This window comes from Nanorana parkeri, unplaced genomic scaffold (genome assembly GCF_000935625.1).
Source record: "Nanorana parkeri isolate BGI_ZX_2015 unplaced genomic scaffold, ASM93562v1 scaffold2331, whole genome shotgun sequence".
In the NCBI taxonomy this organism is placed as follows: Eukaryota; Metazoa; Chordata; class Amphibia; order Anura; family Dicroglossidae; genus Nanorana; species Nanorana parkeri.
In genome coordinates, this window is record NW_017308599.1 from 99,842 (window position 1) to 126,100 (window position 26,259).

The following is a 26,259-nucleotide window of genomic DNA, read 5'->3' on the forward strand; positions in this document are numbered from 1 at the left end:
ATGATGAGCACAATAAGGGGTCTTTCCCCGGTTTTGGAAGCAGCACCACATGTGCATCCCTGAAGGAGTCGGGCAGAACCCCCACCTCCAGGCAATCCACATAAAGGTCCCTAAGCCTGGGTCCAATAGAGTCTACATACATCTTATACCATTCAGCCGGAAAGCCGTCCGGCCCAGGTGACTTGCCATTAGGGAATGAGGCCACTGCCCGCTGCACCTCCTTCAGAGTAATAGGCCTATCCAGGAAATCCCTGTCCTCACCTGTCAATTGTGGGATGATGAGCCCACCCAGCACGTCCTGCAAGGCTCCCAGGTCATATTCAGGAATACGGGAGTACAGATCCTTGTAGTAGGAGTGGAACTCCTTTAGTATAAGCGGGGGGTCTGTAACCCTCGTCCCTGTGGAATTCAGAATGGCAGGAATGTTCGTTAGCGCCCTCTGCTCCGTTACCAACATTGCCAATAATTTACCGTTTTTGTCCCCCTTTTCGAACAGATTTTCCCTGGACAGCCGCCAGGAGCACTGCGTCAGCCCCACATGGTGTAAATTTATGGCACGCCTAGCCTTCTTGAGTGCGGCCACTGAGGATTCACTAGGGGAGTCTGCATATGCCGCTGCACATATTGCCTCCTCGTCCTGGAGCAATGTAAGGGCAGCACTGTGCTCCCTGCGCGCTGCCTTGATACCAGAAATATATTCGCCCCTGGTAGTAGCTTTAAAGGTGTCCCAAACCACCGGTGCTGACGCAGTGCCTGCATTAACGGGCCAATAGGTCAGCATGGCCGGGGATACCCATGCCGCCACTCCCTCCTCCCGCAGACACTCAGGTGAGAGCTTCCAGACTTCCTGCCACCGGGCACCGAAAAAGTAAGGGATAGAGGGACATGATCTGACAGACCACCAGGTAAGTATGTAGCCCCGGATACCCTACCCAACATGGCCTGGTTACCAAACGCCATATCTATCCGGGCAGAGGATCCATGGACATGGGACAGATGGGAGTATGTTCTGATACCGGGGTGCTTCCACCTCCACACCTCCTCCATCAGAGCAGTCTCAGCCCATGCCCTTAATTCAGTACCCGGAGGCCTTGCTGGATTGGAGGAGTCCAGAGTGGAGTCCAGGATATTGTTAAAATCCCCGGAAATGAGAACTGGCAGCGGGAGGTAGGGAGCAAGTTTGTCCAGGATGGTATACAAAATCTGCACATGAAATGGCGGAGGTATATACACACTGACCACTGCCAGTTGTGTCGCTTGGATATCAAGCACCACTATTGCAAACCTCCCACCAGGGTCAGTGATGGTATGCAGTACAGTACATGGAAGTGATCTATTAATGAGTATCGAGGTGCCCCGAGAGTACGTGGAATATGTCGCATGAACCATCCTCTGTATCCAGGGGCGTCGCAGCACTAATACTTTGCTACCATCTAAATGTGTCTCCTGTAGCATCACTATATGTGGGTTTAGCTGCTTCAAATAATTACATAGCATGGATCTCTTAAATTTGTTATTGAGACCGTGTACATTCCAGGATAGCACTTTAATGTCATCCAACCCCATCACATCTTTCAACATACATGACTGAGTGCCCCTCCCCCGCAGGGCGCGAGTGAGAACCAGGGTGACACACCACCCTCCTGACCCAAAATTCAACCCCAAACTCCCTCTTCCCTGGTGAACATATTAAACTTAACACAAACATAGTCCAGAGAAGTTCAGACCCAAAACCCCCAAAAAACAGTCAGGGATACCCCACCTAAGCTAAGGGGTGTATCCAAGGGACATGAACAAGTGTTCAGCAGCTATGAAAAATTGAACCAAAAGAAAAAACAAAATCAAAAATTCGTAGGTGTTCAGCTGTTGTGGGAGCGAGCCGTCACCCCTACACTGTAGGATAAGCCGTAGAAACCGGATAAGACCCCTCTAGGTCTAGCATATTGTACCTGGGATAGTGCATCCAAGTCATACCCACCATCCCCATGTTCTGCAGAGTTCGCTGTCGTTGACTACACTCCGCCCCCATCGGGCAGGGCAGAATCCGATCCGTCATAGTGAAGAAGAGAAAAGGAAAAAATAACTGGATAAAAGCAAAAAAATAAAAAAAATACTGGCACAACCGGAACCAAGGAGAAAACAACAGTATAACTGCAGGCCCGTAGGTAAGGTAGTCCAAGAGGATAAACAGGTAGCCCAGGGCCATTTGTCATCTCTCTCCATGCAATAGGCCCATCTGCCAGGCAAACTGTGCAGGATTGGTTCAGCAGGCCGAGCCAAGCTCCGGATATTCCATAGGTCCCACTTGCAAGCCAGATATTGTAGGTATTAACCGGAGACAACTGCTGGAAGGAACTTAACCCAGCGCATCCAACCATTCAGCGGCGGATCCAGGCGAATCAAACATGTGGACTGTGCCAGAGTGGGGAACCCGAAGTCTGCTCGGGTACAGCATGTTATATTGGATGCCCTTCTCTCTGAGCCGGCGTCTCACCTCCACAAAAGGTTCTCCTCCGCTTCTGAATCTCCCCTGAGAAATCAGGAAATAAGTGAACGGAAGCATTGTCATGGCGAATGTCCGGGCACGTCCTGGCTGCCGCCAGTATCCTGTCCCGGTCCCTGTAGTTGAGAAGGCGCGCCAAAAAAGGTTGTGGTGGTGCTCCAGGGACAGGCCTCCCAGTTGGAACCCTGTGCGCCAGCTCCACCACAAAGGTGGGGGGCAGTTCCTCCAGGGCCAGCACCGATTTAAAGAAGGCCTCCGCGAATTGAGCAGGCCTCTGGCCCTCCGCTCCCTCAGGCAGGCCCACTATTCGCACATTATTGCGCCTCATTCTGTTTTCTGAGTCATCTACCTTTGCCGCCAGCGTCTTCACTGTACGTTGCAGATCTTGTATGGCAGTAGCATGCTCCTGGACTGAGTCTTCCACCCTCGACACCCACGCTTCTGCATGGGATAGCCTGCCCCTTATTTTCTCCAGATCATGTCTGATCAGGGTGCACTCCACCGCCAGATGGTCAATTTTTGCCGTGAGGGCTGTTTTACAGCCCTCCAGGGCCTCCAGGATGGTGGTCGTCTCAGTCCTCTCTTTATTTGCTGTTGGTGAGGAGACAGGCTGCTCCGGAGGGGCCAGCGCCGCTTCAGCAGCGCCAGCAGCGTCCCCCTCCATGCTCAGAGACCGGCGTGTGCACTCACAGGAAGCAGGGGACCTGGGCAAGATGGCGGCTGCGGGACACCAGGCCGCCCGCTGTGATCGTCTCCAGCCTCCTTTGGGACCGTTGCCTCTCTTACCGGACCTAGATGGCATCTCCCCCTGCTCCAGACATCCACCGGAGCTTAGGTGAGTATGACAGGAGCCGAATCTACAGGATGGATACCGGATAAAGGTCAGTGCAGCGGCGGAGCTCCCTCAGTCACATCCGTGCTGCTTCACGTCCCGGCCACGCCCCCCAAAATGAGTTTTTAAAGAAGGAAGTGGAAATGACCCAAAGGAATTTACGATCCACTAAACAATCTAAATTCCAGCGGGACATGGATGACTGGGAGAAAGGTCAGATTTTTGACCTAATACAGCGGAGGGGGGCGGAGCCAATGGAGAGTGAGATTCTACAAAAGTAAGGAGAGAGTTGGAGGGGAAAGACCATCCAGTGAAAGTGAGAATGAAGCACTAAGGAGGTCGGTTAGTTTTTTAGACGAGGGAGAGAATACCCAGAAAGACATGAAGATTGTCAGGGAAGAGGGGGTCACTACCAGATTGAGAGGAAGACAGAACTAAACCCAGATCCCCCACAGGGAGAGATGGGGAAAAGGAAGGGAATGAGGTCATTAATTTGACCGATTTCCTGCTGGGAATAGATCATATCAGCATCATATCAGAGGGGTTTATCCTTTTACCCTGTGGAGGGAATGGATGACTTCACGATCTTCAAGGACCTAAATCTATATATGAGAAAGGTATATCTGAGATATTTACACACTAATAAGGAAGTTTTACTGATTGAACAGGCAAATACCTCGGTGACTGATATGAACAAACAGTCCCTTGAGGATCTGAATGCCTTACTGGAAGAAAATCTAGAGGAGGAGAATAAACCAACCGAACCCCCCATGGAGATAAGAATGACCCAACTACGTAATAAATCCCAGACAATGCCAACTCTTGCCAATAATCGAAACCTAAGCCTCTTCAAGGACCTGGTACATAGGGACCTTAAACTGACCAATTGGTGGGTGAAGGGAGAGAATAATCTTTCAAAATCAAAAAGCAGGGCCCTACGGGAATTTTCAGGAAAAACCTGGCCTAATCATTAAGATGAGCCATAAGGGTGGCAATGTTGTTTTATCATCAGAGGTCATGTACGTTAGAGGTCAAGCGCTTGCTCTCTGATAAACAAACATATGAGAAATTAGACAGTTCCCCTTTTCAAGAATTGATATTTGAATTCAATTTTAAGCTGGATTTAACAAAAGAGGTGGAACTTTTGTCTACTAAGGAATTTAAATTTCAAAAAACTAAGGAATACAATATCCCCACTTTTTATATCATACCAAAGATACCGTATATACTCTAGTATAAGCCGAGTTTTTCAGCCCATTTTTTTTGCTGAAAAGTCCCCCCCTCGGCTTATACTCGAGTCAGCGTCTCGAGCTGGTCAGGTTTCTTCTTACTTACCTCGCCGAGCGTCGCGTCACTGCTGCTCCGGTGGGCGGCGCTCCGAGCGGGGTCATCTGACTTATATTCGGGACGGCTTATACTCGAGTATATATACATAAAAATAAATCTAACCCCCCAGGTAGACCCATAGTATCAGCTGTAGGCGGCCCATTGGAGAACCTGGGAAAGTATCTGGATACCCTCCTCAAGGATCTGTTTTTCAAACTACCCTCTTACATAAAGGATACAGGAGACGTACTTCGAAAACTTAATAAAATGAAGATTTATGGTCGGGATAGATGTAGAATCCCTATACACCTCTATCCCCCATTGTTGTGGATTAAAGGCAGTACACCACAATGAGTAGGGTAGTCTATCAATTGGAATGCCCTTGACACTTCACTGTTATCTCTAAGCCTGATGAAGGGGACCCTGCGAGGCCCCGAAAGCGCTTGCCAATGAGATACAGCTATTGGCAATAAAATATTTTGCTTTTTCAACGTATGGTGTGCTGGTGACATTTTTCTATTCATGTGTGGCGGTACCATCCGCAGTCATTTCGAGCACCCATCTTCATCAAGTGGGAATCCGGTAAGGAGTGCGGTATGGTTCCTGTTTCTGTACTGTCAGTGAATGCACGCAGCCGGGAGCGTGCACAGCGGACAGACTCCGTGGGACACCGAACTCTGCGCTTGATCAGAGACTGGCGCTGGTGGGCGGGTAGAAAGAAGATGATCGCAGCAAGAGGCATCACATAAGCTAAGTATTAAAAGTGGAATTACAATGGGGGGGGAGGGTGACTTTTTAATGCCATTTTAATCCAATAATGTCTAACTTCTGACAGAACTGCAAAATACACACCCACTGCCTCCCTATGTAACTTTAGGGACTCACAGAGATTTATGTTCCATATTTGGTGGGAATGCCTCAAAGCCCAGGAAGCCTCTACTATCTTATTCCCATAATTTTTCATTGAAGCCTAGTTAGAAACTTATTAGAAGCTCTGTTGGAAAAAAAAAATCCCACCGTACCTAGGCATGAAAGAAAAATTGGTTACCTTTATCTTGTTAGTCACTAGACAGACAACTACCCTAAACTTTTGGCGAAGTTAAAGAATGATGGGAACTCAGATAAAAGACACTTAGGCCTGGTTCACACCTGTACGTTTTGTAGCGCGTTCAACACTCTAGGAACGCTCTACAAAACGCTCAAATATGAAAATCCCATTGTTTTCTATGGGTATGGTTCACACCTTGCCGTATTTCAGCCCGTCTGAACACGCTACAAAACGGCCTACGCCTAAAAAGGTACATGAGCTTCTTTGCGGCGTTTTTGTCGTGCGTTTCCATTGGGATACAGCCAAGTAGCCCTCGGAAATGCGCGTTTTTACCGCGAATCGCGAATATGCCTAAATTGAGCCTTGAAACTGAAAAAGCCAACTTTGAATGTAAACTCTGCAAATAAAACATGTATGAAATTAGCCTATCCATCTGACATATTTCAAAATCCTAACTGAATACCAACCAACATGCCAGGCCAAATTGTGAATTTACTAACTGCTGCTAAGATGAAGCACTTTTTAAGGAGGTTCTGCTAATGCAATCAGTTGTTAGAACATAGAGGTTGCTGCAATATCCTAGTTGCATGTCCAGATACACCATTAGAAAAAAACAAAACATTTGTGCATTTGTCAGCAGGAGTTGTTACATTATTCTTCTTTGTCAACTGATTCTTTAGAATGGGTGATTTGTGCCCTTTTCCAACTTTTCTGTAGATGGCACTCAAGGTCTCATTGCTCAAGAAATGGATGAGCTTCTTGACATATTTCTGATGCTATACTTGTATACATACTCGTGCAGCATGAGAAATCGGTGTATTATAGGTAATTTGTTAAACGTATACGGGATAGTATACGTTTAACAAATTACCTATAATACCCTGATTTCTTTTCGAATTTTGAATGTGTACCGTCAATCTTTATTAAATCTGCAGCCACATAAATCTGACCTAATGCATTTTTCAGGGAATCTTAAAAGGCAAATGTGTTTTGGGAGCATTGTAAGAGCAGGCTCACACTAGAGTGTTGCGCTAACGGTGCGGTATCTGTGCATTTAGCGCACGCTATCGCACATCACCGTGCACCATACGCTAGGTGCACTGCTGCGTTGTATTGCCATTCTTTCCTAATAGCACCTCAATATCCCTCCCAGTGGGTGTGCATTGCGCTATTTTTCATGAAGTGAAAAATATTATGCATGCAATACTTTTTTCAATGCACAGCAACATGCAATGCCCACCCACTGCAAGGTGCACTACACCGCGTTGTGCGATAACGTGAGCTAAACGCATGGAACCCGTTCATCATTCTGGTGTGAATGGTCCCTAAAGGTGAAAATAGCCTTTTGACTGAGTTGATGCTTGTAACATGGAGAAGTCACCAATATTAGTCATTAGTTTGGCATAGGGCATTTTGGCAAGTGTTTTATTTAGGAGATGAGGATGAATGGCACATATTTGGTAATAATGTTTTAGTATTTTGTTTCCTAATAAATTATGAATAAATACATCTGTACTGAGAGAATATAGGGGCTGCCATTGTTGACCGCTCTTTCTGAAAAACATAGTTGTCCGACTTTCGTGCTGATCCATTGCATTAAATACACTGACTTTTCTGGGTCCATGGCTCAAAGCACTGAAGGCAAAGACAGCCAGGTTATTAGTTTTCTTAGAAGAAAGTTAGAGTGGCAGCTAACATGTTTCTTTAAAGCAGAGCTCCAAAACTATTTTTTATTAACTCTTGCAGTAGGGCTACCTCCGCACTGCAAGGGTTAAGTGCTAATTTTTGTCTAGGTATAAAAAAAGTTTATACTCCTCCCCAAATCCTCAGCTGGCTTGCTCTTAGATGGGTCCCTAGATACTCTCTCTCTCCCTCTGCTGCAGGGGGTCTAACAATCCTTGAGTCCTCGTGTTTTATGCACAGTGAATAGGATGTGATGACTCTAAGGGACATACCATGGCTAGAGGAGACAGGCTTCACGGACTGGAGTAGCAGGCAGCTGGCCTTCTTTTTTTTTTTTTTTTTTTTTTTTCCACCCAAAGTTAACAAAAAAATTGCCCAGAGTTCTGCTTTAAGTACAGGTTTTCTTTTAATCCACATTCCCTGCAACTCTATTTTTTAGGTATATATTTCTACACACTTGTTCAGAGTATGGTTGATTGGGGCTACACGCGTGATGCAGATATAAGAGGTGCTCCTTATGACTGGCGAAAAGCTCCAAGTAAGTTTGTTTTTGTTAATGTTACACCTAAAGTAAAAGACCTTGACATTCGTGACTTTTTTTTTGTTTTCTTTCATGTTTTGCTTGGCCAAAATGCAACTACTTCTTACAAAAATAATTTGGCATTTTATGAATTACATATCAATGCTATGATAATTGGGGCTTGTTCAAACCAAATGCAGACCAGATCTCAGGGGTGTGGAATTCGTATCGCCCGGAACATGTAGTTCCCGGCGCCGGGCAAGTGTTTTTTTCACTGTTTTAGCCCTGCTACGGACAAGTAGCAGGGCATGCTAGAACTCCTGTGTTGGAGGTGACAGGTTCAATAAACAGTACCTGTCACCTCCAAATGCTATCACACAGGGGGGCTTGTTAACCCCTGTGTGATAGCAATACAGTTAAGTTTAAAAAAAAGTTAGTTAAAAAAAAAGTTAAAAATAATAATAAAAAATGTAACTAAATAAAAATGTAAAAAATAAAAAGGCGATAAAGTAAAAATAATAAAACAAATGTTACAAAGTAAATAAAAATTGAAAAAAATGAAAACCACCCCCGCTGCCCCATCTGCATGCAAATAAACGCGCAGTGCTTTCAACTGCGATCGGGTGCAACCACACGGGCTAGGCGATACTGCAGCAGGAAAACGCGCAATCTGCCAGGCACGACCTGGGGTGCCATTAGAAAATAATGGCACTGACAGCACAATCGGCAGTGGTGTGCGATCCGTGACTGCCCGGTTATCGTGCACGAAACCAAGCGGGTGGCTGGGTGGTCACGGAATCGCACACCACAGCCGATCATGCTGTCAGTACTATTATTTTCCTTCCGCAATACTGCCTGGGCGATCACGGTTGAAAACACTGCGCGGTGCATGTCGTGAAAATAGGTACATCTAGCTTTTTTTCAGCGATTGCCACGCAGATGTAACCCCATACATGCGGATGCAACCACACACGATCGCACGTCCCTGGAATCCCCAAGTCTGCACCAACCCTAAAGGGTAAATTCACTTTCCCAAGTAATTTGGGAAAATGGAATTACCCACACAAATCTCTCTCCCACTATACTTACCTTTCGGCGAACGGTCCTTCCTGTCCACCAGTATGGGTGTACTATCTGTACCTGTTCCATGTATTCTGAATTTCACTCGCAAGTTGCAAGCACTCGTTGGTCAACGCGGTCACCTGACCGCACTGATCAATGAGAAGCGCTTCTTAGCACTGCTAAATACGGTTTTGGTTAAAATAATTTTTTTTGTATCAGGACAAGTAGATTCGGCCCCCGCTTTAGTCCTTGGACGAGTAGTTTGTTCAAAAATGTCCACACCCCTGGATCTGCATGAGGTTTTTGCCGCATTCCAGGCCATTTAAAAAAAAAAAGGGCTGGCGCTTCTTCAGTTTTATGTTGGTAGGGGTTTACGCTTGAGTATACTTACGTCTGAAACCGGTAATGGGTTTGTACATGTTTTCATATGAATGACATGTATTCACATTAAGTTTAAATACTAAGATAGGCTTGATTTTAGATATGCACAATTTGGACAGCATAACTGTTTATAGGAAAGGAACGCATAGTGGCTTATCTCACAGGATATATCTATTGCAACCCATGCTCAAGAATTGAACCTATTCATGCATACTTACTAATGGTCTAAATGGCCCATAATAATGATGTCTAACTGATCTTATCAAATGCAAATACAAATGCAAATGTGAGTGTTGCCAAGTGGGATGGCCCTGATCAATCTGTATGCACCCTCTGTGAATTTCTTATTACTGTCCACCTGATGCAATTTACTGTATATTGTAAACCTTACCTTATAAACGCGCAGTGCTTTCAACTGCGATCGGGTGCAACCACACGGGCTAGGCGATACTGCAGCAGGAAAACGCGCAATCTGCCAGGCACGACCTGGGGTGCCATTAGAACATAATGGCACTGACAGCACAATCGGCAGTGGTGTGCGATCCGTGACTGCCCGGTTATCGTGCACGAAACCAAGCGGGTGGCTGGGTGGTCACGGAATCGCACACCACAGCCGATCATGCTGTCAGTACTATTATTTTCCTTCCGCAATACTGCCTGGGCGATCACGGTTGAAAACACTGCGCGGTGCATGTCGTGAAAATAGGTACATCTAGCTTTTTTTCAGCGATTGCCACGCAGATGTAACCCCATACATGCGGATGCAACCACACACGATCGCACGTCCCTGGAATCCCCAAGTCTGCACCAACCCTAAAGGGTAAATTCACTTTCCCAAGTAATTTGGGAAAATGGAATTACCCACACAAATCTCTCTCCCACTATACTTACCTTTCGGCGAACGGTCCTTCCTGTCCACCAGTATGGGTGTACTATCTGTACCTGTTCCATGTATTCTGAATTTCACTCGCAAGTTGCAAGCACTCGTTGGTCAACGCGGTCACCTGACCGCACTGATCAATGAGAAGCGCTTCTTAGCACTGCTAAATACGGTTTTGGTTAAAATAATTTTTTTTGTATCAGGACAAGTAGATTCGGCCCCCGCTTTAGTCCTTGGACGAGTAGTTTGTTCAAAAATGTCCACACCCCTGGATCTGCATGAGGTTTTTGCCGCATTCCAGGCCATTTAAAAAAAAAAAGGGCTGGCGCTTCTTCAGTTTTATGTTGGTAGGGGTTTACGCTTGAGTATACTTACGTCTGAAACCGGTAATGGGTTTGTACATGTTTTCATATGAATGACATGTATTCACATTAAGTTTAAATACTAAGATAGGCTTGATTTTAGATATGCACAATTTGGACAGCATAACTGTTTATAGGAAAGGAACGCAGAGTGGCTTATCTCACAGGATATATCTATTGCAACCCATGCTCAAGAATTGAACCTATTCATGCATACTTACTAATGGTCTAAATGGCCCATAATAATGATGTCTAACTGATCTTATCAAATGCAAATACAAATGCAAATGTGAGTGTTGCCAAGTGGGATGGCCCTGATCAATCTGTATGCACCCTCTGTGAATTTCTTATTACTGTCCACCTGATGCAATTTACTGTATATTGTAAACCTTACCTTGTATGTATGAAAAAAATAAAATAAAAAGTTATTCAAAAAAAAAAGTCGTTCAGTGCGTTCCAGGGCGTTTGCATGCATTTTGGTGCATTTCAGAGCAGAAAAAATAGGACATGCTGCAGTTTAAAAATACCATTGGACTACATTGGATGCATTTTTTATGCGTTCTGTAACTGCTCTGCTCTGCATCTGCTCCGCACTTGGTGTAAACCAGCCCTCAGACGTCTCAAAGGATGGAGACCTGTTGCAGATTAAAGTGTATTTTCACTTTTGCAACTAAATTTAGATAACGCATACTTTACATTTGTACATGTTTTCATTCACATAACATAACTTTAAAATTAAAAAATTGTAGCTTACCTTTTTTCCATTATGTTTCTGCAAACTAGAGGACTGAAAAATCTTGCTTGGTTCTCACTCTGTGGGAGGTTAGGGGGAATTTTGTTTCACATAATTAACCTGTCTGTACTGTGCTGGTAGATTTTTATTGTCACTTGTAAACTTGATGAGCAGGGCTGTGTGTCCTAACAAAGGATTGTGTGAATAGGAACACATAACAAATATATAGAGATGGTTGCAAAAGTGGAAAATACCCTTTAACATTCAATCCATAACTGTCAGATGTAGTGTCTTATCAGCCCAAATTGAATTATTTTTTTTCCAAGGCAAAATGTAAATTCTTTTAACAGAATTGCATATTTAGGTTAAAAAAAGATATAGGTCTATCAAATTCAACCAAAAGACACAAATAAATAAATTAAAAACCTGCATCACCAGAGCCAATTAACCCACAGCTTCATAAAGGCGAAGGCAATGGACGCTATAAAGCATGGACGGATTTTCAATAGGGGAAAATTCCTTCCTGATTCACTAAGGCAATTGCATTTTTTTCTGGATTAACATCCTATAGTGCAATTACTTCTAATATTAGTAGCCAGTTATAATTTTTGCATTTGGAAACACATTCAGCTCTTACTGTAAAGAAGGCATTCTGCATGTAGAGGTAAACATCTTTCCCTTACTGCTGCCTACATTGCCTAGACACTGAGCACCTTCTCGCCTTCCCTGCCTGCCATCGCTTCTTGCATTTTGTTGTGGGAATCCAGCATTCCCAATTGTCGCTCTTCCCTTCATTTTATCCATGGCACTAAGGGTGTTAACAAAGGAGCTGGCCCCTATCTTGGCATTTTGTGCATGCAAGGAGCAGTCCGCACCAGCCCTTACAAAGCTTTAGATTTATTTTGAATGTGCAGAAATCCGTGCTTGAATCTTCCCAATGCTTGGAGAACCTAGGCCTGGTCTTGGAGACAACCCTGTCCAGGGTCTTCTTGCCGCAGGAGGATTTGCTGACTGTGCGCTCCCACATTTGGACCCTGTGGTCTAGGAAGCATCTACATGTTTTTGCATTAGTGTTCTGGGCCTGGTGGTAGCCTCTTTTGAGACAGTTCCTATGCTCAGTTCCACTCCAGGTCATTGCAACTTAACATCCTAGTTAAGTAGGAAAGGGTTCGATCCCTAGATCATTCCCATCTGATGAATCTTGCTCAGGCGTGACGGATAACCTGTCTGGAACTGGAATCAACGAAGTCCTTCCTTAAGATGCCTTAGAAGTCCTTCCTTAAGATGCCTTGGACTCACGGCGGATGCCAGCCTGTGGGTCTGAGGGACTTTGTCATCTGAGTAATTGTGGCTCCCAATAAACATCCTGGAGCTCAGAGTAATGTTGTTGTCACTTCAACGCTGGACCCCCCAATTGCAGGGTTATCTAGCAAGAATTCAGTCAGACAACATCATGGCCAAGCTTTACATCCGTCATCAAGGAGGCACCAGAAGTCGTGTGGCTGCAAGAAAAGCCAGCCCGATTTTGGCTTGGGAAGAACTTCATGTTCCAGCCCTGTCCACTGTACACATTCAGACATGGAAAGTTGTCAGGCAGACTACCTCAGTCATCCGTGTCTTGATCCTGAGGAGTGGTCCCTTCATCTGGATGTGTTTCAAGAACTTTGTCACGGGTGAAGGAGGCTGGTCAGAGATCTCCTGGCATCTATGTTCAACATCAAGCTGGACAGGTTTTTCACCAGGACCAGTGATCCTCTAGCAATTGTGGTGGATGCATTGGTGACTCGGTGGGATCGGTTCAAACTGCTCTAGGTCTTCCCTCCTCCAAAGCTCTTGCCTTGCTTCCTTCACGGATCAAAACCGAAGGCATCCCAGTGATCCTACTTGCCCAGAAAATCCTGGTATATGAAGGTATTCAAACTCCTGGTGGACATAAAGTTGTGTTAAGTCCTAGTGCCTCCTTTCTTCCTGTGGTCTCTGTCTTCCACCTTAAGTAGAACATTATATTACTAACCTTTTGACTTCTCCAAAACATCCTAAATACATTTCCCTACAGAGTTTACCTTTCCTCACCTTCTGCTATTTGCAAGTCTGACTCCATTTGTTATCCCTGAGGATTTCATTTTGGACAACTGACTTAACACTCTACCATTGCTTGATGAATTCGTCAGACCAACTCACAGGCCTAGGATCTCCTAGGAAATTACCTTCTTTTCCAGTCACGGCACACTCCACTAGAAGTTTTAGCCCTTCTTTGGATTTCCACCGCCACACGTCTATATCCTGAATTTGTAAAGCTGCAACCTGGCCATCAGCGCACACTTTCATCAAGTCCTACCAGGTAGATGTTTACGCCTCCTGCTGATGCCATTTTTAAGTGGAAGGTGACCCTATAATTCTTGGGTACGCCTCTGTTCTAGTTCTTGTTCTGTTTCCTGTTGGGTTGTTGTTTCCTTGGGCCTGTTAGCTGTTGTTTGCTGCCTCTCTGCTGGAACTGCTTTTGAACGGTCTAAGAATTTACTCCCTGTGTCCTGTGATGTACAATGAAAAACACAGGACTACTCGTTACAAAACTGGGGCAGATTGGGAGTGGGAGGAATTATGAAGGGCTGTCCTGCAGCTTTGATTGATTTGCCAGTGTCCAGTCACCTGCAAGTAGCTGCATAACCTAGTGGTCTCCTATGATCTACTAAAAAAAAAAAAAATATGGAGGGAATACCCCTCCCACTGCTTACACCGCTAAACACCACGCCATTGAAAAATAATCTTTCCATAAGTTTCTTCAGAAACCAACACTTACAGGGCTGTAGTGACATGGAAGTTGGCAAAAGGAACCCTCAGTGGAGCAGGGGAACGGTGGATTAACACTTCTGGAAATGTCAGTTTCTGAAAACATTTTGGCACTGATTTCGCTTCAATGCATTGGCCTTTAGCAGCATAGACAACAGGAGAGGTAGGTATCCCCGAACTTCCCTATGGAGAGGTCTTTTATTTAGACATGCAGATTAGTGACAATTGCTTTAACATCATTTTAATGAGGAGTTAAATTCCTGCAGGCTGTGTGACAGAATCCCAACTTGTTTACTTACAACCATAATGGTGATTAGTAGTACACCTAAGAGCTCTATAAATAATATGATGATGATGAGAAACTGTGTATTTTTTGATTCAACATGCAGCTGGTCATGACTAAAGCGTTGCATTGGCAGGCAGGGAAAGTCAACAGGATAAATGTTGGATCCACTGTGTCAATAACATTTGAAATTATAAAATTCTTTTGTGAAATCGGGGGTGACCAAGACTGGGTCATCACATAACGCCATCTTTAAGGTATTAAAGGCCAGCTCTGCCTCAGGGTTCCACTTTATCATCACTGAACTTTTAGACTTAGTTAGCTCTGTTAAAGGATTAGCGATTGTAGCAAAGTTAGGGATGAATCTACGGTAGTACCCAGCAAGACCTAGAAATGCCCTCACTTTATTTTTTTGTTACCGGACGAGGCCAGCAAGAAATTGCCTCTACTTTGCCTTTTTGTGGTCTAAGTAACCCTCTTCCAATACTGTAGCCCAAATATTCTGCCTCTTCCAATCCTAAAGAGCACTTACTAGGGTTGGCAGTTAGGCCAGCCGTCCGGATAGAATCTATCACCGCCTGAACTCGAGGCAAATGTGTTTCCCAGTCTGCACTATGAATCACTACGTCATCCAGGTAAGCAGCTGCATACTCTCTATGAGGCCTAAGGATTTTATCCATCATCCTCTGAAAAGTCGCAGGGGCACCGTGTAACCCAAACGGTAATACTTTATACTGAAATAAGCCCTCTTGTGTAGAAAAAGCAGTCTTTTCCTTTGCCCTTTCTGCCAGAGGAACCTGCCAATAGCCTTTTGTTAAGTCTAGAGTACTTAAATATCTGGCACACCCTAGTCTCTCTATTAATTCATCAATCCGAGGCATAGGGTACGCATCAAATTTTGAAATTTCATTCAATTTCCGAAAGTCATTACAGAATCGTATTTCCCCATTTGGTTTGGGCACTAGAACAATCGGACTGTTCCACTCACTCTGTGAAACCTCAATAACCCCTAATTCTAACATTTTCCTTACTTCTGCATTAACTGCCTCTCTTCTAGCCTCTGGTATCCTGTAAGGCCTCAGGTTAATCCTTTTCCCTGGTTCGGTAACAATGTCATGTTTTACAATCTGTGTTTTACCCGGGATCGGGGAGAACACATCTCTATTTGTACCCACAAACTCCTTTACTGCTTGCTTCTGATGAGGTGCTAGCGTCTCTGCAATCCGTACTTACGGATCCATCTGAATTAGTTTGTGCGTAAAAACGCTTTGCCTCATCGTTAACACCTCTCGTTCTACCCAGGGCTTTCTCCATATTTTCTCTCACAACTGGTAATATGGCTTCCATACACTCCTGCATTTGGGCTATATGTTCGATAACACTGCGAACAGGGGTATTTTCCTGTTCCCAGGTTTCTTTAGCAACATCCAATATACCTCTGGGATGTCTACCGTATAACAGTTCAAAAGGAGAGAACCCGGTGGAAGACTGAGGTACTTCTCTAATCGAGAACATAAGATATGGCAATAGACAATCCCAGTTTTTGCCATCCTTGTCTATCATTTTGCGCAACATGGACTTTAAGGTCTTATTGAATCTTTCAACCAGCCCGTCAGTTTGGGGGTGATAAACTGACGATCTGAGCTGTTTGATTTTCAAAAGTTTACACAATTCCTTCATGACATTCGACATAAAAGGGGTTCCTTGGTCTGTAAGAATCTCTTTTGGGATGCCTACCCTGGTAAACATCATCATCAACTCCTTTGCAATATTCTTGGAAGAGGTGTGTCGTAACGGTATTGCCTCGGGGTACCGAGTTGCATAATCTAGTATAACTAATATGTACTGGTGCCCCCTAGCGGACTTAGGCAATGTTCACACTAAATCCATTGCAATGCGTTCAAATGGAATTTCTATGACAGGTAATGGTATTAACGGATTGCGAAAACCTTGAAACGGGGCTTTTTGCTGACATTCTGGACAAGATTTACAAAATCTCTCTTTCTGCAAAAACACCTGGCCAGTAAAATCGTGCAAGTACTCTCTCTGGTTTTCTCAATCCCCAGGTGCCCCCCTAACACATAACTATGAGCCAGCTTAAGGACAATATTTCTGTGGGGTCTGGGAACTAATAACTGCTCCACTTAATCAATTCCCTTTTTCCCCACTCTATAGAGTAGATTACGTTTTACCTTAAAATAAGGGAAACACAAAGGTTTATCAGGATCTAGGATAGCATCCTCTATCATCTGTGCATTTTCCCTTGCAGCTTTTAAACTTGGGTCTTCCCACTGGGCAGCATGGAAACTACCTGGACTAGTCTCCAGATCCTGAAATTGTACATCTCCTACAGTGGCCTCGTTACTTTCCGGAGGTTCAGCTTCGTTACCCAAACACACTAGAGGTACCTCTATTCCACTGTCTGATCCCAAATTAACATTAGAGAAAGGAAAAATATTATCTTGGTCCACTACCCCTTGACCTTCCCTTGGGAGCTTATCCTTACTTTCTAGGGATTGTTCCCATATTTGTCGAAAGTAAGGAAAGTCCCTGCCTATCACCATATCATATGGCAAAATGGGTACTGCACCTACACGACAATTAGCCATTCCAACATCAGTAAAAATGTCAACTTCTGCGGTAGGGTATGAGTGAGTGTCCCCGTGTACACATACAACCTCAAGCGATTGCAATGTATCAATCATCTCATCATTAAGCAAATCCCTTTTTACCAATGTAACCTCACTTCCAGAATCGATGAGAGCTTGTATATTTTTACCCTCAATCTGCACAGTCCTTACACAACTAGCAAACATAGCTACTCCAGACAGCTGACTGCAGGTCAGTACAGTATTGCGTCTGTCCCTGGCTCCTATATTACATTCCATGGGTTCTTCAGTCTGGGGACAGTTACGTGCAAAATGCCCCAGTTCTTGACATCTAAAGCATCTTATTTGTCCTTCAATCTGTCCTTGACCTGGGGTTGAAAACCTGGGACTCCATTTCTCACCCTGTTCCCAGCTCTGTACAGAATTCTGTCCTCCTGCTGACCCCTTTCTTCCATTTCTTTCATTTGGCTTGTTATTAAGACGTTTTGAACTGGGCTGAACATCAGTGCTGTGCAGATCCTTAGCAGTCAAGTATCTTTCAACCAAGCCCATCATTTGCTCTGGGTCCTTTGGGTCCCCCTGGCTGACCCACTGCCGAAGTCCTGTTGGCAGACTCCTAAGATAGCGATCCACAACAAACTTTTAGACTTAGTTAGCTCTGTTAAAGGATTAGCGATTGTAGCAAAGTTAGGGATGAATCTACGGTAGTACCCAGCAAGACCTAGAAATGCCCTCACTTTATTTTTTTGTTACCGGACGAGGCCAGCAAGAAATTGCCTCTACTTTGCCTTTTTGTGGTCTAAGTAACCCTCTTCCAATACTGTAGCCCAAATATTCTGCCTCTTCCAATCCTAAAGAGCACTTACTAGGGTTGGCAGTTAGGCCAGCCGTCCGGATAGAATCTATCACCGCCTGAACTCGAGGCAAATGTGTTTCCCAGTCTGCACTATGAATCACTACGTCATCCAGGTAAGCAGCTGCATACTCTCTATGAGGCCTAAGGATTTTATCCATCATCCTCTGAAAAGTCGCAGGGGCACCGTGTAACCCAAACGGTAATACTTTATACTGAAATAAGCCCTCTTGTGTAGAAAAAGCAGTCTTTTCCTTTGCCCTTTCTGCCAGAGGAACCTGCCAATAGCCTTTTGTTAAGTCTAGAGTACTTAAATATCTGGCACACCCTAGTCTCTCTATTAATTCATCAATCCGAGGCATAGGGTACGCATCAAATTTTGAAATTTCATTCAATTTCCGAAAGTCATTACAGAATCGTATTTCCCCATTTGGTTTGGGCACTAGAACAATCGGACTGTTCCACTCACTCTGTGAAACCTCAATAACCCCTAATTCTAACATTTTCCTTACTTCTGCATTAACTGCCTCTCTTCTAGCCTCTGGTATCCTGTAAGGCCTCAGGTTAATCCTTTTCCCTGGTTCGGTAACAATGTCATGTTTTACAATCTGTGTTTTACCCGGGATCGGGGAGAACACATCTCTATTTGTACCCACAAACTCCTTTACTGCTTGCTTCTGATGAGGTGCTAGCGTCTCTGCAATCCGTACTTCCGGATCCATCTGAATTAGTTTGTGCGTAAAAACGCTTTGCCTCATCGTTAACACCTCTCGTTCTACCCAGGGCTTTCTCCATATTTTCTCTCACAACTGGTAATATGGCTTCCATACGCTCCTGCATTTGGGCTATATGTTCGATAACACTGCGAACAGGGGTATTTTCCTGTTCCCAGGTTTCTTTAGCAACATCCAATATACCTCTGGGATGTCTACCGTATAACAGTTCAAAAGGAGAGAACCCGGTGGAAGACTGAGGTACTTCTCTAATCGAGAACATAAGATATGGCAATAGACAATCCCAGTTTTTGCCATCCTTGTCTATCATTTTGCGCAACATGGACTTTAAGGTCTTATTGAATCTTTCAACCAGCCCGTCAGTTTGGGGGTGATAAACTGACGATCTGAGCTGTTTGATTTTCAAAAGTTTACACAATTCCTTCATGACATTCGACATAAAAGGGGTTCCTTGGTCTGTAAGAATCTCTTTTGGGATGCCTACCCTGGTAAACATCATCATCAACTCCTTTGCAATATTCTTGGAAGAGGTGTGTCGTAACGGTATTGCCTCGGGGTACCGAGTTGCATAATCTAGTATAACTAATATGTACTGGTGCCCCCTAGCGGACTTAGGCAATGTTCACACTAAATCCATTGCAATGCGTTCAAATGGAATTTCTATGACAGGTAATGGTATTAACGGATTGCGAAAACCTTGAAACGGGGCTTTTTGCTGACATTCTGGACAAGATTTACAAAATCTCTCTTTCTGCAAAAACACCTGGCCAGTAAAATCGTGCAAGTACTCTCTCTGGTTTTCTCAATCCCCAGGTGCCCCCCTAACACATAACTATGAGCCAGCTTAAGGACAATATTTCTGTGGGGTCTGGGAACTAATAACTGCTCCACTTAATCAATTCCCTTTTTCCCCACTCTATAGAGTAGATTACGTTTTACCTTAAAATAAGGGAAACACAAAGGTTTATCAGGATCTAGGATAGCATCCTCTATCATCTGTGCATTTTCCCTTGCAGCTTTTAAACTTGGGTCTTCCCACTGGGCAGCATGGAAACTACCTGGACTAGTCTCCAGATCCTGAAATTGTACATCTCCTACAGTGGCCTCGTTACTTTCCGGAGGTTCAGCTTCGTTACCCAAACACACTAGAGGTACCTCTATTCCACTGTCTGATCCCAAATTAACATTAGAGAAAGGAAAAATATTATCTTGGTCCACTACCCCTTGACCTTCCCTTGGGAGCTTATCCTTACTTTCTAGGGATTGTTCCCATATTTGTCGAAAGTAAGGAAAGTCCCTGCCTATCACCATATCATATGGCAAAATGGGTACTGCACCTACACGACAATTAGCCATTCCAACATCAGTAAAAATGTCAACTTCTGCGGTAGGGTATGAGTGAGTGTCCCCGTGTACACATACAACCTCAAGCGATTGCAATGTATCAATCATCTCATCATTAAGCAAATCCCTTTTTACCAATGTAACCTCACTTCCAGAATCGATGAGAGCTTGTATATTTTTACCCTCAATCTGCACAGTCCTTACACAACTAGCAAACATAGCTACTCCAGACAGCTGACTGCAGGTCAGTACAGTATTGCGTCTGTCCCTGGCTCCTATATTACATTCCATGGGTTCTTCAGTCTGGGGACAGTTACGTGCAAAATGCCCCAGTTCTTGACATCTAAAGCATCTTATTTGTCCTTCAATCTGTCCTTGACCTGGGGTTGAAAACCTGGGACTCCATTTCTCACCCTGTTCCCAGCTCTGTACAGAATTCTGTCCTCCTGCTGACCCCTTTCTTCCATTTCTTTCATTTGGCTTGTTATTAAGACGTTTTGAACTGGGCTGAACATCAGTGCTGTGCAGATCCTTAGCAGTCAAGTATCTTTCAACCAAGCCCATCATTTGCTCTGGGTCCTTTGGGTCCCCCTGGCTGACCCACTGCCGAAGTCCTGTTGGCAGACTCCTAAGATAGCGATCCACAACGACTTTCTCCACAACTTTAGAAGCTGAGTTATGCTCTGGTTGTAACCACTTCTGCGACAGCCTCAACAATTCATACATCTGTACTCTTGGGGCTTTCCCCCCATCATAAGTCCATTTATTGAACCTTTGGGCACGAATTGCCGGCGTTACTCCCAGGCGGGTTAAGATTTCATTTTTTAGCGTGTCATAGTCCTGGGCCTGGCTGTGAGACAAATCCTCATAGGTTTTCTGCGCTTCCCCACTCAGACATGGAGCAAGCAGCCCTCCCCACAGTTCTTTTGGCCATGCTTCCCTGAGAGCAATCCTTTCGAAGGTTGTGAGGTAGGCCTCCACATCATCCGCCTCTGTCATCTTATGCATATAGTCATTTATTTTAATGCGTCGTTCCTTACCCACAGTTTGGGCCACTGACGGCGGTAGAAGTATCTGTTGCAGGACATTTGTAAGCGCAGCTCTGTCTTCCCGCTGCACCACCATTATGCTGTTGACCTGTGCAGCAACCACACGGTTAGTCTCCTGTTGAACTGCAGTAGCCTGCACCAAGGCCCTCACCAGCTCCTCCATCTCTCATGCAAATGTCTGACAGCTTCAAAGAAAAGATGTCTGACGTGCTCAGCGAAAACAGCTACACCCACAGACCATTTAGTGTTGTGCCCGCATTCTCCACCACCTGTGACACCGCACTCACCCAAGACACTGGGTTCCAGCCAAACAACACGGTGCTCTAGGGTATAACTAGCTTCCGACATGCAATAGTGTATATAAACAGTCTTTCTTTATTTGCATGTCCCTGAGGGGCGTTTAACAGCACCCAAAAGGTGATTGAAAACTACAAACAAAATCCTAGCTCATTTAGAGAACTAACTAAACATTCACAGCAACCCTGGCTATCCACGCAGAGTAATCTATAAACAAACAAAAGAAACAGTCTTTTTCCTCTGAGAAGTTTCACTCACCACCCTGCCCCAGCAGTCCAGTCAACTACTTCCCTCCCTGGGTCAGCAGCATCTGAATTTAGCTGCTGCTAATTACTTAATTAAGGAAAGATGTGTGAGTGGATAGAGACTATGGAGGATTCTGGGTCCTACATACCTCCCCTCCACTACTCTTCCACACACACCCACACACAGTGGGTATAGAAAATAACTACTCCCCTTTAAAATCACATTTTGTTGCTTTGCAGCCTGAAATTAAGACTGACACAGTGAATACAGCTGGATAAAACAAAAACTAAGTGCAACTTATAACATCCAAGTGAAAGATGTAACACCATAAAAAAAATAAAAAATTCAAAAACAGGATCACTGGGTTGAAAAAAGGATCACCCCCCTCCTAAAAATGACTTATAAACTCAATTGGATATAGCTAATCACCTTTTTCAATGGCATACAAAGCCATATGACTTCCACCTTTTGATCCGCTGTGGCCATTTTGATTAGTTCAGCAGGAAAAGAGCTTTTGTGGAGCATTTCAGTCACTGGTAGTGCAACTGAAGCAAACAATCAACTATGGGTGGCAAGGCACTGTCAAAAGATCTTCGGGATAAAGTTGTGGACAGGCACAGGTCAGGAGATGGATACAAAAACATTTCAAAGGCTTTATCAATGCCTAGAAGCACAGTGAAGTCTATTATTAAGAAGTGGAAGGTATGTGGTACAACACAGACCCTCCCTGGATCAGGATGTCGCTCCAAACTGGATGAAAGAGCCAGTATGAAACTGCTCAGAGGGGCTACCAAGAGGCCTACTGCAACTCTGAAGCAGTTACAGGAATTTATGACAGAGTGGTCATTGTGTGCATGTGATGTCAATATCACAAATTCTCCACAAATGTGGCTTGTATGGGAGGGTTGCAAGAAAAAAAAACTCCTCAAGAAAGGCCACATGCAGTCACAACTGAGCTTTGCCAAAACGTACCTTGAAGATTCTAAAAATTGAATTGTTTGGCCTCAACACCAAACGATATGTGTGGCGGCAATCCAATACAGCTCACCATCCAAATAACACCATTCCCACAGTAAAGCATAGAGGTTGTAATATCCTGTTATGGGGTTGTTTCCCTGCCGCAGGCACTGGAGCACTTGTCAGGATAGAAGGAAAAATGGATGGGGCAAAATACTGTCAAATTCTCGTGGAAAATCTGCTGCCCTCTGCTAGAAAGTTGACAATGCAAAGAAGGTTTACCTTCCAACATGACAATGACACAGCAAAAATGACCACACAGTGGTTGAAGGAGTAAAATGATAATGTCATTGGCAAGGCCTAGTCAGAGCCCAGACTTAAACCCCATTGAAAATCTGTGGAATGACTTGAAGACTGCAGTCCACAAATGGTCACCATCAAATTTGACTGAACTTGAGCAGTTCTGCGAAGAAGAGTGGGCAAATATTGCAAACTCCTAGATGTGCAAAATTAGTAGAGACATATCCCAACAGACTAAAGGCTGTGATTAAAGCAAAAGGTGGTTCAACAAAATACTGACACGAGAGGGTGATCCTTTTTCCAACTCTGATTTCCGTTTTTTAATTCTTTTTTATTTTTTTCTGACATGTTGGTGTTCTATCTTTCACTTGCATGTTATAAGTTGCACTAAGTAAATACAGCTGGATAAAACAAAAACTGTGTCTGTCTTCATTTCAGGCTGCAAAGCAACAAAATGTGATTATTTTAAAGGGGGGTCATTTCTTTTCTATACCCACTGTGTATGTACACAATATTGCCAAAAGTATTGGGACGCCTGCCTTTATACGCACATGGGCTTTAATGGCATCCCAGTCTTAGTCCGTAGGGTTCAATGTTGAGTTGGCCCACCCTTTGCAGCTATAACAGCTTTCAACTCTTCTGGGAAGGCTGTACACAAGGTTTAAAGGGTTAATAAACCCTCAGCGGCTTTTGCATATATCTACTGCTAGGAAGCAGTAGATATATGCAAAAACTTTAATTAAAAAAAACCCCTTTCAACCAGGTTTAAACTTACCTATGTCTTTGCCGCGCACTCCCGTCCGAAACATCTGAAGAGTCCCGGGCGGCCGCAAAGGTTTTTGGGGAGGGCGCATGCGCACTTCAGATGTTTGGTCGGGAGACGTGGAGAGACACAAGGTAAGTCTATGGAGCAGCGTGCACCTGCACAGACTCCGTGGGACACCAGAGAAGGAGGACAGAGGAGTCAGCGCTGGATCGGAGACCCACACCAGCGGTGGAGGGACAGCTGAAAACTACACTAGAGAAGAAGATGATCAGGTTAAGAGGCATGATTCAAGGTAAGTCCTTACACTAACATTGGGTGGGGGAAGTAGCCTTTAATGTCACTTTAAGAGTGTGTCTATGGGAATGTTTGACCATTCTTCCAGAAGCACATTTGTGAGGTCAGGTCAGTACCTGACCTCACAAATGCGCTTCTGGAAGAATTGTCAATGTGGGACGGAAAGGCCTGGCTCACAGTCTCCGCTTTTATTCATCCCAAAGGTGTTCTATTGGGTTGAGGCCAGGACTCTGTGCAGGCCAGTCAAGTTCCTCCACCTAAAACCCGCTCATCCATGTCTTTATGGACCTTCCTTTGTGCACTGGTGCGCAGTCGTGTTGGAACAGGAAGGAGCCATCCCCAAACTGTTCCCACAGTTGGGAAGTTGGGAGCATGAAATTGTCCAAAATGTCTTGGTATGCTGATGCCTTAAGAGTTACCTTCACTGGAATTAAGGGGACAAGCCCAACCCCTGAAAAACAACCCCACACCATAATCCCCCCTCCACCAAACTTTACACTTGGCACAATGCAGTCAGGCAAGTACGTTCTCCTGGCAACCGCCAAACCCAGACACTTCCATCGGATTGCCAGACAGAGAAGCGTGATTTGTCACTCCAGAGAACACGTCTCCACTTCTCTAGAGTCCAGTGGCGGCGTGCTTTACACCACTGCATCTGTCACGTACCTGGTAAGAGACCGGAAGGCGAGGAGGCTCTCTTGTGGCTCGTGTCCCTCCTGTCCCTGGAGGTGCGGACAGGGAGCAGATGGGCAGCTAGGAGCACGAGTGCCACTGATGGAAACCGACACTGTGCAGGAGACGTCCAGAGGTCCTCTGAGCAGAAGGTTTGCAGGCAGGGACAGGAGACTGGAGCAAGGTCAGGAAAGCCAAAGAAAACAAAAGGGAACAGTAATCGTTTATTACAATAAATAAAACCAGGGATAAAAGTACTCACAAACAAACATTTTCATCAGGCTTTAACAACAAACGAGAGGCCACACTGTCTGTTAACCCAACATGGTATCGCCCTGACTATGTAACACGGTAGCCTCCGGTCACACATCACCGTCCACCGACTGCAGTCAGCCAAGATTGACGCGTTTCAGGGGCAAGCCCCCTTCATCAGAATAATCCTGATTGACGCCTTTCAGGGGCAAGCCCCCTTCATCAGGATCATCCTGATGATTCTGATGAAGGGGGCTTGCCCCTGAAACGCGTCAATCTTGGCTGACTGCAGTCGGACGGTGATGTGACAGGAGGCTACAGTGTTACATAGTCGGGGCGATACCATGTTGGGTTAACAGACAGTGTGGCCTCTCGTTTGTTGTTAAAGCCTGATGAAGACGTTTGTTTGCGAGTACTTTTATCCCCTGTTTTATTTATTGTAATAAACTATTTTACACACGGAGGTGGCGCTCAGTTCCCTTTTGTTTTCTATGTTCGTGGTGGAAGCCCCAGAGCCTTGGATTGTTCAGCTGGCAGCCATTAGCTCCAAGAGTTAAAGAAAACGTTTTGTCTGACAGGAAAGCCAAAGGTCGGAGCCAGCCGGGCAGCAGGGTACACAATCGTGAGGCATAAGCGAAATCCAGAAACAGGCCGAAGTCAGGGGTCAGCAATCCAAGTAACAAAGTCCAAAAGCAAGCTGGGTCACAGGAAACTTTGTAGGAGTAGGCACAGGGAACACAAGCTAAAAAGACCATCAGTAATGAAGCGGGGGCAAGCTTGTCTTTATATGGAGAGCTCAATCCAGGATGCAGCATAACTTCCTGTGCGATGGCCGCTGCGCGAGTTTCCCCGCACTGCCGGTTTGCACGCGTCTGCGCACAATGGTAGGTTTCCTGGGCATGTGGAAATGCAGCTTGCTCGCATGCGCCGCTGCCCTGTGAGGATTCGGCTTGTGCGCATATGCCGCTGCCATAGCATCCCATTCCATGAAGCTCTCTACGCACTGTTGTTTTGCCAATCTGAAGGCCACACGAAGTTTGTGGCTATTGACTCTGCCCACAGCTGGCGACTTCTGCGCACTGTGTGCTTCAGCATGCGCTGACTCCGCGCTGTCATTTTAAGTGGCCTACCACTTCGTGGCTGAGTTTCTGTTGTTCCCAGTTGCTTCCACTTTGCTATAATACCACTAGCAGTTGACCGTGGAATATTTAGTAGCAAGGAAATGTCACAGATGGACAGGTGGCAACCTATCGCGGTACCATGCTTGAATTCAATGAGCTCCTGAGAGCGACCCATTCTTTCACAAATGTTTGTAGAAGCAGTCTGCATGCCTAGGTTCTTGATTTTATACACCTGTGGCCATAGAGGTGGTTGGAACACCTGAATCCAATGATTTGGAAGGGTGTCCCAATACTTTTGGCAATATTGTGTGTGTGTGTGTGTGTGTGTGTGTGTGTGTGTGTGTGTGTGTGTGTATGTGTAT

The 26,259-nt window shown here is 45.0% G+C and overlaps 1 protein-coding gene across 1 annotated transcript in view; it reads left to right on the plus strand.

Annotated features, from left to right (window-relative positions):
- Positions 1 to 26,259, plus strand: part of LOC108801424 (group XV phospholipase A2-like) — an 89,437-nt gene that overhangs the window by 56,094 nt on the left and 7,084 nt on the right. Inside the window, exon 4 of the mRNA XM_018573317.1 lies at positions 7,832 to 7,934. Within this exon, the coding sequence (XP_018428819.1) occupies positions 7,832 to 7,934 (103 nt within the window). The remainder of the gene's footprint in view (positions 1 to 7,831; positions 7,935 to 26,259) is intronic.